The sequence below is a fragment of the Capricornis sumatraensis genome, chromosome X (assembly GCF_032405125.1).
Source record: "Capricornis sumatraensis isolate serow.1 chromosome X, serow.2, whole genome shotgun sequence".
Classification (NCBI taxonomy): domain Eukaryota; kingdom Metazoa; phylum Chordata; class Mammalia; order Artiodactyla; family Bovidae; genus Capricornis; species Capricornis sumatraensis.
This window is the reverse complement of record NC_091092.1, coordinates 81,482,469-81,497,105: the sequence shown is the minus strand read 5'-3', so window position 1 is coordinate 81,497,105 and position 14,637 is coordinate 81,482,469. Positions and strand designations below refer to the sequence as shown.

Below are 14,637 nucleotides of genomic sequence, written 5' to 3'. Positions count from 1 at the left end.
ATTCAAACCAAAAACAGCAGAATACACTTTTTTTCTCAAGTGTACCTGTAACATTCACCAGGATAGATCACATCATGGGTCGCAAATCAAGCCTTGGTAAATTTAACAAAATTCAAATTTGTATCAAGAATTTTTTGACATAATGATATAACATTACATATTAATTACAGAAAAATAACTGTAGGAGAAAGGCCTACTAAAAGGCCTGGCAAAAGAATTAAACAATCTTGCTGAGAGGACAGGACTCCAGTATGTGACTCCCAAAGGAATCCAAGAAGGAACAAAAAAACATCTTGACAGCAGGATGTATGCCTGGGGGCGCTGCTGCTGCTGCTGCTGCTAAGTCGCTTCAGTCATGTCCAACTCTGTGTGACCCCACAGATGGCAGCCCACCAGGCTCCCCTGTCCTTGGGATTCTCCAGGCAAGAATACTGGAGTGGGTTGCCATTTCCTTTTCTAATGCATGAAAGTGAAAGTGAAGTCACTCAGTGGTGTCCAACTCTTAGTGACCCCATGGACTGCAGCCTACCAGGCTTCTCCGTCCATGGGATTTTCCAGGCAAGAGTACTGGAGTGGGGTGCCATTTCCTTCTCCAATGCCTGAGGATGAAAAGCCATCAACAGACTGTTCCTATCTTTGGCACCTGGGAGGTAAATAAAGATTAACTGGGTCTTTGTCCATGAGGCAGAAAAACAGGGATACAAAAGTGTTAAACGTTAACAGCACAGGATTATCATTGAAGGCCACCTGGCCTGCTATGCTCGTGTCCAACTCCTTGTGACCCCATGGACTGTAGCCTGTCAGGCTCCTCCATCCATGGGATTTTCCAGGCAAGAGTGCTAGAGAGGTTTGCCATTTCCTTCTCCAGGGAATCTTCCTGACCCAGGAATCGAACCCAGGTCTCCTGCATTGCAGGCAGACACTTTACCATCTGAGCCACCAGGGAAACCCAAACATGTACAAGCAAGTCTCAAAAAGTAGAATAAAGCAGACTTGAGATAGTTTGGGCACCTTCACCTCATGGTGGCTTTGGTGCCCTTATCCCTGCTGTAACTTTCTTGACTGTTTCTCATTCTTTTGCTGTGCTGCGCTTTCAGGAACCTGTGCTGTTGAGCTGGACTCAACAAATAACCATAAAAAACACAAACACATAGAGGCTAAACAATATGATTTTAAATAGCCAAGAGGTCACTGAAGAAATCAAAGAGGAAATTTTTAAAAATACCTAGAAACAAATGACAATGGAAACATGACAACTAGTAAAAGCAGTGTTAACAGGTAAGTTTAGAGCAATACAAGCCAGATCAGAACACAAGAAAAACCTCAAATTAACAACCTAAACTTATACCTAAAGCAATGGGAAAAAGAAAAAAAAAATCCCAAACTTAGTAGAAAGAAAGAAATAATAAAGATCAGAGCAGGAATAAATGAAAGAGAAATTAAGGAATCAACTGAAAAGATCAATAAAACTAAAAACTGGTTCTTTGAGAAGATTAAAAAAATGAAAAGCCATTAACTAGACACATCAGGAAAAAAGGAGATGACTCTAATCATTAAAATTTAAAAGGAGAAGTTACAACAGACAGGCAGAAATACAAAGGGTTATAACAGACTACATGCAATGAGTAACTACATGCAATAAAATGGAAAACTTGGATAAAATGTACATTTTCTTAGAAAAGTATAACCTTCCAAGACTGAACCAGGAAAAATTAGAAAATATGAACAGACCAATCATAAGCACTGAAATTGAAACTGTGGTAAAAATTTTTTCCAGCAAATAAAAGCCATATGGCCTCACATGCAAATTCTATCAAATATTTAGAGAAAAGCTAACATTTATCTTGCTTATACTCTTCCAAAAAATTTCAGAGGGAGGAAATCCCCCAAATTCATTCTGCGAGGCCACTATCACCCTGATACCAAAAGTAGACAAATATATATATCAGAAAAAAAGAAAATTACAAGCCAGTATCATTGATGAACATAGATGTAAAAATCCTCAAAAAGTTCTAGCAAACAGAATCCAACAATATATTAAAAGAAGTGGGATTTATCTCAGGGATGAAAAGATTCTTCATATATGCAAATCAATCAATGTGATATGCCATATTAAAAAATTGAAAGAAAAAAAAAACTATGCTTCTCTCAATAAATGCACAGGAAGCAATCAACAAAATTCAACACACATTGATGATAAAAAAAATCTCCAGAAATATGTCATAGAAGGAGCCTACCTTAACACAATAAAAGCCATATATGACCAACCCACAGCAAATATTATTCTCAATGGTGAAAAATTGAAAGCATTTCCTCTAAGATCAGGAACAAGACAACGGTACCCACTCTGGTCGCTATTACTAAACATAGTTTTAGAAGTCCTAGACACAGCAATCAGAGAAGAACTATAAATAAAAGGAATCCAGATTAGAAAAGAAGTAAAACTCTACTGTTTGCAGATGACATGATACTATAGATAGAAAACTCTATAACTGCCATCAAAAATCCCTAGACTTTTTCAATGAATTTAGTAAAGTTGTAGGATATAAAATTAATACACAAAAATCCCTTGCATTCCTATACACGAACAATGAAAACTCAGAAACAGAAATTAAGGAAACAGTCCCATTCACTACTGTAACAAAATGAATAAAATACATATGACTAAACCTCCCTTAAGAGACAAAGGACCTGTATGCAGAAAACTAAAAGACACTAACAAAAGAAATCAATGATGACTCAAACAGATAGAGAGAGATACCATATTCTTGAACTGGAAAAATCAACATTGTGAAAATGATGATACTAATCAAATGAATCTACAGATTCAATGCAATTACTATCAAATAAACAATAGTATTTTTCACAGAACTACAAAAAAAAATCTATAATTTGTATGGAAACAAAAAAGATCCCAAATAGCCAAAGCAATCTTGAGAAAGAAAATCAGAGCTGGAAGAATCAATTTCCCTGACTTCGGACTATACTACAAAGTTACAGTCATCACAACAGAATGGTATTGACCCAAAAACAGCAATAGAGACGAATGGAACAAGATAGAGCAGCCATGCACCTATGGGTACCTTATTTTTGACAAAGGAGGCAAGAATATACAATGGAGAAAAGACAGTCTCTTCAACAAGTTTCAGTGGGAATACTGGACAGTTACATGTGAAAGAATGAAATTAGAACACTACCTAACACCATACATGAAAACAAATTCGAAATGGATTAGACTGAAATGTAAGGCCAGATGCTATAATGCTCTTTGTGGAAAACATATGCAGTATACTCTTTGACATAAATGACAGCAAGATTCCTTCTGACTCACCTCCTGGATTAATGGAGATAAAAACAAAAATTAAAAAATGGGATCTAGTGAAACTTAAAAGTTTTTGACAAGCAAAGGAATCTATAAATGAGATGGAAAGACAACCATCAGAATGGGAAACAATAATTACAAATGAAGTAACTAACAACTGGTTAGTTTCCAAAATATATAAGAAGCACATACAGCTCAATATCATAAAAACAAACAATCCTAACAAAATATGGGCAGAAGACATAAACAGACATTTCTCTGAACAGGACATACAGATGGCAAATAAATATATGAAAAGATCCTCAACATTGCTCATTACTAGAGAAATGCAAAAGAAAACTACAATGAAGTATCACTTCACACCAATCTGAGTGGCCATCATCAAAAAATTCACAAACGATAAATGCTGGAGAGGATGTGGAGAAAAGGGAACTCATCAGCACTGTTGGTGGGAAGGTAAATTGATGCAGCCATTATGGATAACAGTAAGGAGATTCCTTAATAAACTAGCAACAAATCTATCATATGACCCCAGCAATCCTACTACTGGGCATATACCCTGAGAAAATCACAATTCAAAAAGACATATGTATGCCAATGTTCATTGCCGCAATAGCTACAATAGCCAGGTTATGAAAGCAACCTAGATGCCCATGGACAGATGAATGGATAATGAAAATGTGGTGGATAATGGAATATTACTCAGCCATAATAAGGAACAAATTTGAGTCAGTTGTAGTGAGGTGGATGAACCTAGAGCCTCTTACACGGAGTCAAGTCAGAAAGAGAAAAACAAATATCTATTAACACATATGGAGTCTAGAAGAAGGGCACTGATGAACCATTCTCTAACGGACTTGTGGACAAAGCAGGGGAAGTTGAGGTTGGAAGATGTGAGAAAGCACCATTGACATATATACACGATCATGTGTAAAATAGATAGTGGGAGGTTACTATGTAACACAGGGAGTGCAGCCAGGTGTTCTTTGATGACCTAGAGTGGTGCTATGGGGGAAGAAGGAGGCTCAACAGGAAGGGAGACTAAACTGAACTGAACTGATATTACTATTTCACACTGTTGTATGGCAGAAACCAGCACAACACTGTAAAGCGATTTTTCACCAATTAAAACTCATTATTGAAAAAACTAAGATTATGTTATGCAGTCCCATCAGTTCAGTTCAGTCGCTCAGTCGTGTCCGACTCTTTGCGACCCCATGAATCACAACACGCCAGGCGTCCCTGTCTATCACCAACTCCCGGAGTTCACTCAGACTCACATCCATCAAGTCAGTGATGCCATCCAGCCATCTCATCCTCTGTCGTCCCCTTCTCCTCCTGCCCCCAATCCCTCCCAGTATCAGAGGCTTTTCCAATGAGTCAACTTTTCGCATGAGGTAGCCAAAGTAATGGACTTCCAGCTTTAGCATCATTCCTTCCAAAGAAATCCCAGGGCTGAGCTCCTTCAGAATGGATTGGTTGGATCTCCTTGCAGTTCAAGGGACTCGCAAGTCTTCTCCAACACCACAGTTCAAAAGCATCAATTATTCAGTGCTCAGCTTTCTTTGTTGTCCAACTCTCACATCCATACATGACTACTGGAAAAACCATAGCCTTGGCTAGACGGACCTTTGTTGGCAATGTAATGTCTCTGCTTTTCAATATGCTATCTAGGTTGGTCATAACTTTCCTAGCCAGGTTCAATTTCATCAAAGACTTCAGTTAATATATCCAGTTTCTTCACTCTCTATGCCTCATCCCCTCTATCTACTCACATCATTGTCAAATACTTAGTCTCTGAAGCACAGCATTATTTTAGAGCTTCATTGAAGGAACAGTTACTGAGTGAACACAGTGGACTAGGTATGTGGCATTATCAAGAGCATAATTTTGATTATCAAGATTATAATGATAACAGTAGGCATTATCATTGATAAGTTGCCTATGACTTGGTAAAAAGGTGAACAAGCAGAACTCTTAGTTGAGGTACCAGCTATCTCGGAGGTAAGCAGATTAGTTTCTCTGTGACCAAGTTAGCTTCTGATGGATCTACTGCAAGTGTAGACTCTATTCCTCACAGTTTATAAGATCTATTCATGTAGGGTATCATGCAACAATCTAGGGTAGGGGAGAAATGTGATTACTCAACCAACAAACTGATTGAAAAATAATTATAAATTGTGGATATATCCCTTTTGATTGTTATATTTTATTTGCCAAAAAGACATATTTTCAGGTAAAGGAAGTATGAAAGGCTCTAGTAAAGAACAGAAGAACGCTTACAGTTAAATATTATAGATGTCATAGAAGGTAATCTATAGTATACAGATTTAGGGGTTAAAAATAGCTAGAAAAGAGCATGAGACATAAGAAAAGAATTAAGGACAAGATATACTGATAAAAGAAAATGAATGCTTTTCTTCCTAGATAAATTATGGTGAGCCTACATGAAGCCAAGGCAGCCAATTCATAGTGGTGTGGGAAAAGATCAGGATAGGTCAAAAGAAGCAGGGAAATTGAGTATCCCAATGAGAATCTCCAGAAGACATAATACGAGAGAAGCTTTGAAAGGAAGTCTCCTTACATAAGTATAGATTATGTGCTAGCTGAGTCTTCTCCATAGAATGTAAGTCACACAAAGATAGGATATACAAGTAGGGTGTTCAGTGTTTAAGCTATAGCCCTGAGTGTAATGCTTGGCCCTTTGTAGGCACTCAAATGTTAGCTAAAATTAATGAATAAATGAATTAGGATCATCACCAGATCTAGAATTACTTAGATAATGGGCCAGGGATCAAGGTTTACCAGTTTTATGCACACATAAGTAAATTAACACTATTTTACATTTATAAATATTTATATTCATAAGTTCTTTGTCTATTTTTTAGATATTCCTATTTGGAGGTTGATGTACACAGATGCACTATACCAACTGAATTGTACTGTCATGTGTGATTTGAATGAACCATTTTGGTCCTATTGAACCCTATAACTGAATCAGTGGGATGAGTAGTATGACATTTTGTTTTAGCTTATTATATATCAGGTAGAAGAATGTAGTGATACTGGAAATAGAATTCTAAATAACTTATGAGAGTAAATAATTTTTCAGAGACTAAATATCCTGGGCCATGTTGTCAATTGTTTTATATATGAAGTGTCCTTTAGCTTATAAAATGCAATGTTAATTGTCCAGGAAAACAAAACTTACATTTTTAAAAGTCAACAGTGTAAAGTGATAAACAAAGACATATATTGAGGCATCAGTGATGTAATCTGCAATGCAAAATCTACATTACTGTTATTACTGGATACTATAGCACCCTCAAGTGCTAACAGGTTGAGATGTCAGGTCTGTAAGGTTGTGGAAGTTAAGCTATGCACCACAGAAAAGACCAAAAATATATGCTTTATCCAAACTGCATCTTTCCACACTCAACTTGTTCTATGAAACTTTATGAGAACTGAGCTTAGCAGACAGTTCATCACCATTCAAAAAAAGGAAGAAGAGCAGGTTTTCAGGAAGACATAAAAAATGAATTTAGTTTTGGGCATGTAAATCATATGGACCTGTATCTATGTACAGAGATCTTGTACAAAAATTCCAGTACTGATTTCCTCAGCCTTTGGGGATTACTGCCTCAGCCATGATCAGTTTTATCCATTTACCAGAGTGTGTTACATAGATATGATCATTTTAGTGCATAGCTGTTGTTGTTTAGTTACTAAGTCATGTCTGACTCTTTTGCAACCCCGTGGACTATAGCCTGCCTGGTTCCTCTTTCCACAGGATTTCCTATGCAAGAATATTGAAGTGGGTTGTTATTTCCTTCTCTAGGAGATCTTTCTGATCCAGGGATAGAACCCTCATCTCCTGCTTTGGCAGGTGGATTCTTTACCACTGAGCCACCAGGGAAACCCAATGTGTGCCATGATCTAAATATGTTTAAAAAGCACAGGTCCAGTGTGAAACTGGATCCATTAGTTTAGAACTCATGATATGATGTCTGGATTAGTGATTTTGGTGGGTTGACAGCACAGAGGTGCTAGTAAAAACCAAAGAGATTTGAAGTAACTAGAACCAGACTTTCTCTCCTGTGGTAACAATTAGAATCTGGGACAAAATATATGAAATAGTTGTTTGTAGTACTTGAACAATACACAGTATAGAACCCTAAAACAGTGGGAGGGAAGCAAGATAAGCCTTATCATTACCAGTTTGCTACCTGAAAACATTTTTTGAATGGTAACATGGGGAGTGAGAGCTCAAGCTGAGCATGGACGTCTTGCTCAGTTGAAGAGACAAAGATCAGAGGTCAGAAAGGCTGAGTAAACTAGAAGTTCAGTACCAGAGAAGAGGGATCTATGTAGAAAAAGAACTGAAAAACCCTTAGCTGTGGGTCCACTTGTGTCTGTCACTGAATACAAAAAACCATGAGTGCCTAAGATGAAAATCCATGAGGCCAAAGAAATACCAAGAAGCTTTATTCTGAAGAATACCCAGAACTCACACAGAGCTGGCAACTGTTTAAGTTCCAAACACTAAAAATGAAGAGACAAAAGAAATTAGACCTTAGATGTAAGGGTAAACTAACCAGGAAAGAATACTTTATATCTGTCCTAATAAGATTAAAAATAATCCTCAAATGAAGCAAGCTGATACACAAATAACTGACTGCAAAACAAAATTCAACACACTAAAAAAGAAATCACCAAAATTGCAACACTCAAGTCACGATGTACAGCATGTAACAAAACTTACCAGACTTATGTAAAAAAAAAAGAAAAATATGATCCATAGCTAGGATAAAAATCTAATCATTAGGAAAACATGTAGAAGAAGTGAATGGGGGGCAAAGATAGAAGGCTGGGAAATACCCAGACAAGATTTAAAAAATAAGAAGAAAAAGGACCTGACAAAAGTCACTTGAAAGGAATAATGCATGTACACCCATGGTGGATTCATGTCAATGTATGGCAAAACCAATACAGTATTGTAAAGTAAAATAAAGTAAAAATAAAAATTTTTTTTTAAAAAAAGAGACTGTTGAATCATAAACGTCATTTAGAGAGAAATTCAAAAGGAGGGAGTGGTCAATAAAGATATCAACTAAGACAGAAACTGAAAAGAGTTCACTGAATTTCATAAGAATATACCTTCTATGCCTGGCCAGAGTAGTTCCAATGGAGAGGTTGGGGTAGAATCCAGATTTGAGAAGGAGAGATGCTAATCATTATTTCAAGGAAAGGTGTCTCTGACTCAGCATAGGCAAGTAAGTGTAAACTTTATATTTAAAAATATGTTCTACAACCTTTATCAATGTCTCCTTTCTCTTATAGCCATATTTCTTTCTAATATACAAACAACTCTCCAAAAGAATTATGAAATTAAAATTGTTACCAAAAAAGGCATTCAGCAGCTTCTGAACCTGAATATTGCTGCCCACGGTACGGTACAATCCCTCTGTCTTGATTCCTAGAGAAAGAAAACCAGGTCAGTTTTATTAATATAGCTAGAACTTTCATCTCCCTCAAGGTAGAGAAAGTGGGTACTTACACAATGGATTCAGGTCAAACAAGAAATGATCTCCCTACTGTCTCCAATCTCTCCAGCCCTCCTCTACAATAGGGAAACAGTCCTGAAACATCTCTGCAAATTATTCTGTCCATATTTTCATTTGGATTGTACCAAGCCCTCAATAACATGACTAGAAAAGAACACATTCTATTGTAAATAGGAAAAAAAAAATGTTTATGTGAGTAGCAGCGGATAACAGAGAACAGTGTCGTCATGTTGGAAAGAAGCTTGGGTTTAGTTGAAAAAGGAGGAGATATCAACCTTCAAGTTGTCCCTGGGCAGAGATATAAAGTAAGAGAGAGCTACAGTATGGCAGGTGTGAAGCAAATAAACATTTTGTGTATTGAGAAAGATTGAAGCAACATTTGGGGGGGGGGGGAGAAAAGAGCCCTGGCGAATACACTACTATTGCCTACATTCAAAATATTCTCAGAAATAACAAAGTATCATTAATCTGGAAAAATATTAATGCCACATTTGCTTGATTTTAACTTTGTCCCCAACAATTTTTAAATCAATATGTATTGTGGCAGAAACTGAACTCTTATTTATTTAGGGTGGAACTATCATAACACTGCTTCAAAAGTACCAGATAGTATTTAAAAGTATTTTATATGCCATTTGAATTTCTTTATAACTAAAAGCAGGAAACCACAAATTATTCACATTTGGTTCTAAGTGTTGCTTCTTGACCAGCATACAGTTTTCTCAGGAGAAAGGTAAGGTGGTATGGTATTCCCATCTTTTTAAGAATTTTCCACAGTTTGTTGGGATCCACACAGTCAAAGGCTTTGGCATAGTCAATGAAACAGAAGTACATGTGTTTTTGGAACTCCTTTGCTTTTTCCATAATCCTAAGAATGTTGGCAATTTGATTTCTGGTTCCTCTGCCTCTATGAAACCCACCTTGTACCTCCAGAAGCTCAGTTCACATACTGCTAAAGCATAGCTCAAAGGATTTGACTATAACCTTACTTGCATGTGAAATGAACATGATTGTACAGTAGTTTGAACATTCTTTGGCATTTCCCTTCATTGGGATTGGAATAAAAACTGACCTTTTCCAGTCCTGTGGCCATGGCTGAATTTTCCAAATTTGCTGACATATTGAATGCAACACTTTAACAGCATCATATTTTAGTATTTTAAATATCTCAGCTGGCATTCTGTCCCCTCCACTAGATTTGTTCATAGTAATGCTTCCTAAGTCGCACTTGACTTCAAACTCCAGGATGTCTAGTTCTAGATGAGTAACCACACACCATCATGGTTATCTGGGTCATTAAGACCTTTCTTGTATAGTTCTTCTGTGTATTCTTGCCACCTCTTCTTAATATCTTCTACTTCTGTTACGTCCTTAATGTTTCTGTCCTCTATTGTGCCCATCTTTGCATGAAATGTTCCCATAATATCTTCAATTTTCTTGACAAGATCTCCAGCCTTTCCCATTGTATTGTTCTCCTCTATGTCTTTGCACTGTTGGTTTAAGTAGGACTTCTTCTCTCTCTTTGTCATTCTCTGGACTCCACATTCTGTTTGGTATGTCTTTCCCTTTCTCCCCTGCCTTTGCTTTTCTTCATTCCTCAGCTATTTGTAATGCTTCCTCAGACAACCACAGGGCCTCCTTATATTTCTTTTTCTTTGGAATAGCTTTGGTCACTGCCTCCTATACAATGTTACAAACCTCCACACATAGTTCCTTAGATATTCTGTCTCCCAAATCTAATTCCTTGAATCCATTCATCACAGCTGTATAATCATTAGGGAATTGACTTAGGTCATACCTAATGGCCTAGTAATACTCAAAATTCTCCAAGCCAGGCTACAGCAATATGTGTACCATGAACTTCCAGATGTTCAAGCTGGTTTTAGAAAAGGCAGAGGAACCAGAGATCAAATTGTCAACATCCACTGGATCATCACGAAAGCAAGAGAGTTTCAGAAAAACATCTATTTCTGCTTTATTGACTATGCCAAAGCCTTTGACTGTGTGGATCACAACAAACTGTGGAAAATTCGGAAAGAGATGAGAATACCAGACCACCTGACCTGCCTCTTGAGAAAACTATATGCAGGTCAGGAAGCAACAGTTAGAACTGGACATGGAACAACAGACTGCTTCCAAATAGGAAAAGGAGTACGTCAAGGCTGTATATTGTCACCCTGCTTATTTAACTTATATGCAGAGTACATCATGAGAAACGCTGGACTGGAAGAAACACAAGCTGGAATCAAGATTGCCAGGAGAAATATCAATAACCTCAGATATGCAGATGACACCACCCTTATGGCAGAAAGTGAAGAGGAATTAAAAAGCCTCTTGATGAAAGCGAAAGAGGAGAGTGAACAGGTTGGCTTAAAGCTCAACATTCAGAAAACAAAGATCATGGCATCTGGTCCCATCACTTCATGGGAAATAGATGGGGAAACAGTGGAAACAGTATCAGACTTTATTTTTTGGGGCTCCCAAATCACTGCAGATGGTGACTGCAGCCATGAAATTAAAAGACGCTTACTCCTTGGAAGGAAAGTTATGACCAACCTAGATAGCATATTCAAAAGCAGAGACATTACTTTGCCAACAAAGGTCTGTCTAGTCAAGGCTATGGTTTTTCCAGTAGTCATGTATGGATGTAAGAGTTGGACTGTGAAGAAAGCTGAGCGCCGAAGAATTGATGCTTTTGAACTGTGGTGTTGGAGAAGACTCTTGAGAGTCCCTTGGACTGCAAGGAGATTCAACCAGTCCATTCTAAAGGAGATCAGTCCTGGGTGTTCTTTGGAAGGAATGATGCTAAAGCTGAAACTCCAGTACTTTGGCCACCTCATGAGAAGAGTTGACTCACTGGAAAACACTCTGATACTGGGAGGGATTGGGGGCAGGAGGAGAAGGGGACGACAGAGGATGAGATGGCTGGATGGCATCAGTGACTCGATGGATGTGAGTTTGAGTGAACTCTGGGACCTGTTGATGGACAGGAGGCCTGGTGTGCTGCAATTCATGGGGTCACAAAGTGTTGGACACGACTGAGTGACTGAACTGAATGGCCTAGTGGTTTTCCCTACTTTCTTTAAGTTAAGCCTGAATTTTGTAATAAAGAGCTCATGATCTGAGCCACAGTCAGCTCCAGGTTTTGTTTCTGCTGACTGTACAGAGCTTCTCCATCTTTGGCTGCAAAGAACACAATCAATCTGAGTTTGGTATTGACCATCTGGTGATGTCCATGTGTAGAATTGTCTCTTGGGTTGTTGAAAAGGGTGTTTGCCATGACCAGAATATTCTCTTGTCAAAACTCTGTTAGCCTTTGCCCTGCTTCATTTTTTACTCCAAGGCCAAACTTGCCAGTTATTCCAGGTATCTCTTGATTTCCTACTTTTGCATTCCAATCCCCTATGATGGAAAGGACATTTTTTGGTGTTAGATTTAGAAGGTCTTGTAGGTTTTCATAGAACTGTTCAACTTCAGCTTCTCTAGCACTAGTGGTTGTGGTATAGACATATTACTGTGGAGTTGAATGGTTTGCCTTGAAAATGAACTGTTTGTGCCCTTTTTGCAGTTGCACCCAAATACTGCATTTTGGACTCCTTTGTTGACTATGAGTTCTACTCCATTTCTTCTAAGGGGTTCTTTCCCACAGTAGTAGATATTATATACACACACACACACACACACACACACACACACACACACATATAATGGTTATCTGAATTAAATTCACCCATTCTTGTCCATTTTAGTTCAATGATTCCTAAGATTTTGATGTTCATGCTCTCCATCTCCTGCTTGACCATGTCCAAGTTTGCCTTGATTCATGGACCTAACATTCCAGGTTCCTATACAATATTGTTCTTTACAACATTGGACTTTACTTTCACCACCATCTATAACTCAGCATCATTTCCACTTTGGGCTGGCTGCTTCATTCTTTCTATAGATATTAGTAATTGCCCTCAGAACTTCTGCAGTAGCATATTGGACACCTTTTAACCTGGGGGACTCATCTTCCAGTTCCGTATCTTTTTGTCTTTTCATACTGTCCATGGGGTTCTCCAGGCAAGAATAGTGATGTGGTTTGCCATTTCCTCCTCCATTGGATCACTGGAGGTTTTTGCTTTGTCAGAACTCTTCACTGTGACCCATCTGTCTTGGATGGCCCTGCATGGTATGACTCATAGCTTTATTGAGTTATGCAAGCCTCTTTGCCATGACAAGGCTGTGATCCTAATATTGCACATCAACTATACATCAATAAAAATTAAATATATTTTTTAAATCATTAAAAAAAGAATAATCAGATTCAAACAATGCCAAGGCTATGGCTCATATCTTACCTTTGGTCTCAATTATATTGATGCACTTCCTAACAAACTTGAACCCCACTTCATTCAGTTCCACTGTTTCAAGCAAAAGAAAGCAGAGTTAGATCCTGCTGTAATAAGCCTCACCTAACAAACCTTCAGGGATCTGGTTAAGAGACTACAGTGAGAGAATTAGGGGTTTAGTCTCTCTCCTTCAATCACCTTTAAATGGAAAGATTCTTCGTTTGGGTGAGAGAAGGGGTTAGAGTTTTTACTCTTATAACACAAAATGTTTTTACTTGACCCTTTTTGTATATCTGCTTGAGGCGTGAGCTACATCAAATGTGAAAAATTAAGCTGGAAATGCACATAATTTCTATTGTGTGTCTAGAAAAAGAAGAATATAATTAGTGTTTCTCTATATTACTACAACTACCCCACCAAAAAGCTAAGATAGATAAAGTGACTTCCTTAGCTCAATCGAAAGACACATTCTAAAAAAACAGGTCTGAATTTCATTTCACACAAAGGTATCCATAAATACATTTGTATCAATATTGCAAATTATTGATGATAGCATTTACTGTGATTAGGACAGCTAACAGTTTACAATGCCAGTCGATCAGAAATCTGACTTACTTTCTTCCTGTTTTGTTATAGGGCTGTGGTAGATCTACAAAAAAAGAGACAGAAAGAGCCATGGATATTGTGAATCACTATGAGTAAGTACAGCAAATACTAAATATCTTTCCTCAAATAAGCCATCAAAAGCATTAGTGACTTTACGAGTTTAACAAGTAATAAAATGGGCTAAACAGAATCATCTTTGCCTAGGTCACTAGAAACAGTAGGATTAACAATCCCAGAAGATTACATTGGATTTCACACAGCTCACTGTAGTGGTAGCCTACCCATCTTAGACATTTACTTACGTAAAACTTAGAGAATTTTCCTGATGGAGCAACAGAGTATGATAGAAAGGAAGTGGTTTTCTCCAGGTTAGTGACAGAAGAAAGCAGAGTTAGATCTTGCTGTAATAAGCCTCATCAAACAAACCTTCAATGATCTGGATAAGAGACTGTAGTGTTGAATAGCTGATGGTAAAGTTTAAATATTACTAATACCAATCTTCTTACCCAAAGGTGTTAGTGGGTATTTTCTACCCAGATGGGTAGAAAAGCAAGTGCCCATCTGAAAGAGATCCATGTATTCACCAAACTTTCTCTGAGTCATCTTGAAGTATGAATTGTGATAGCTATGTGAGAAACAAGAGAATATCCTTGACTCTTGAAGCCTAGTCTTGGCTTTATGGCTACATCATTATGAAACTTAGGCATGTGCCATTCATTCTCTAGACTTCAAAATTCATATCTCTAAAACGATCAGTGTTGTGGTAGATGTTCCTTCAAGAACTGATCTTCTTACTATGTATAATATTAGT

General features: G+C 37.6%; 1 protein-coding gene across 1 annotated transcript in view; it reads right to left on the bottom strand.

Moving 5' to 3' along the window:
- The window catches only part of OPHN1 (oligophrenin 1), a 594,204-nt gene that overhangs the window by 253,468 nt on the left and 326,099 nt on the right, over window positions 1-14,637 (bottom strand). The window contains exons 13-15 of the mRNA XM_068962396.1: window positions 13,836-13,869; window positions 13,230-13,292; window positions 8,724-8,798 (exon numbers count right to left, since the gene is read on the bottom strand). Coding sequence (XP_068818497.1) covers window positions 8,724-8,798; window positions 13,230-13,292; window positions 13,836-13,869 — 172 coding nt within the window. The remainder of the gene's footprint in view (window positions 1-8,723; window positions 8,799-13,229; window positions 13,293-13,835; window positions 13,870-14,637) is intronic.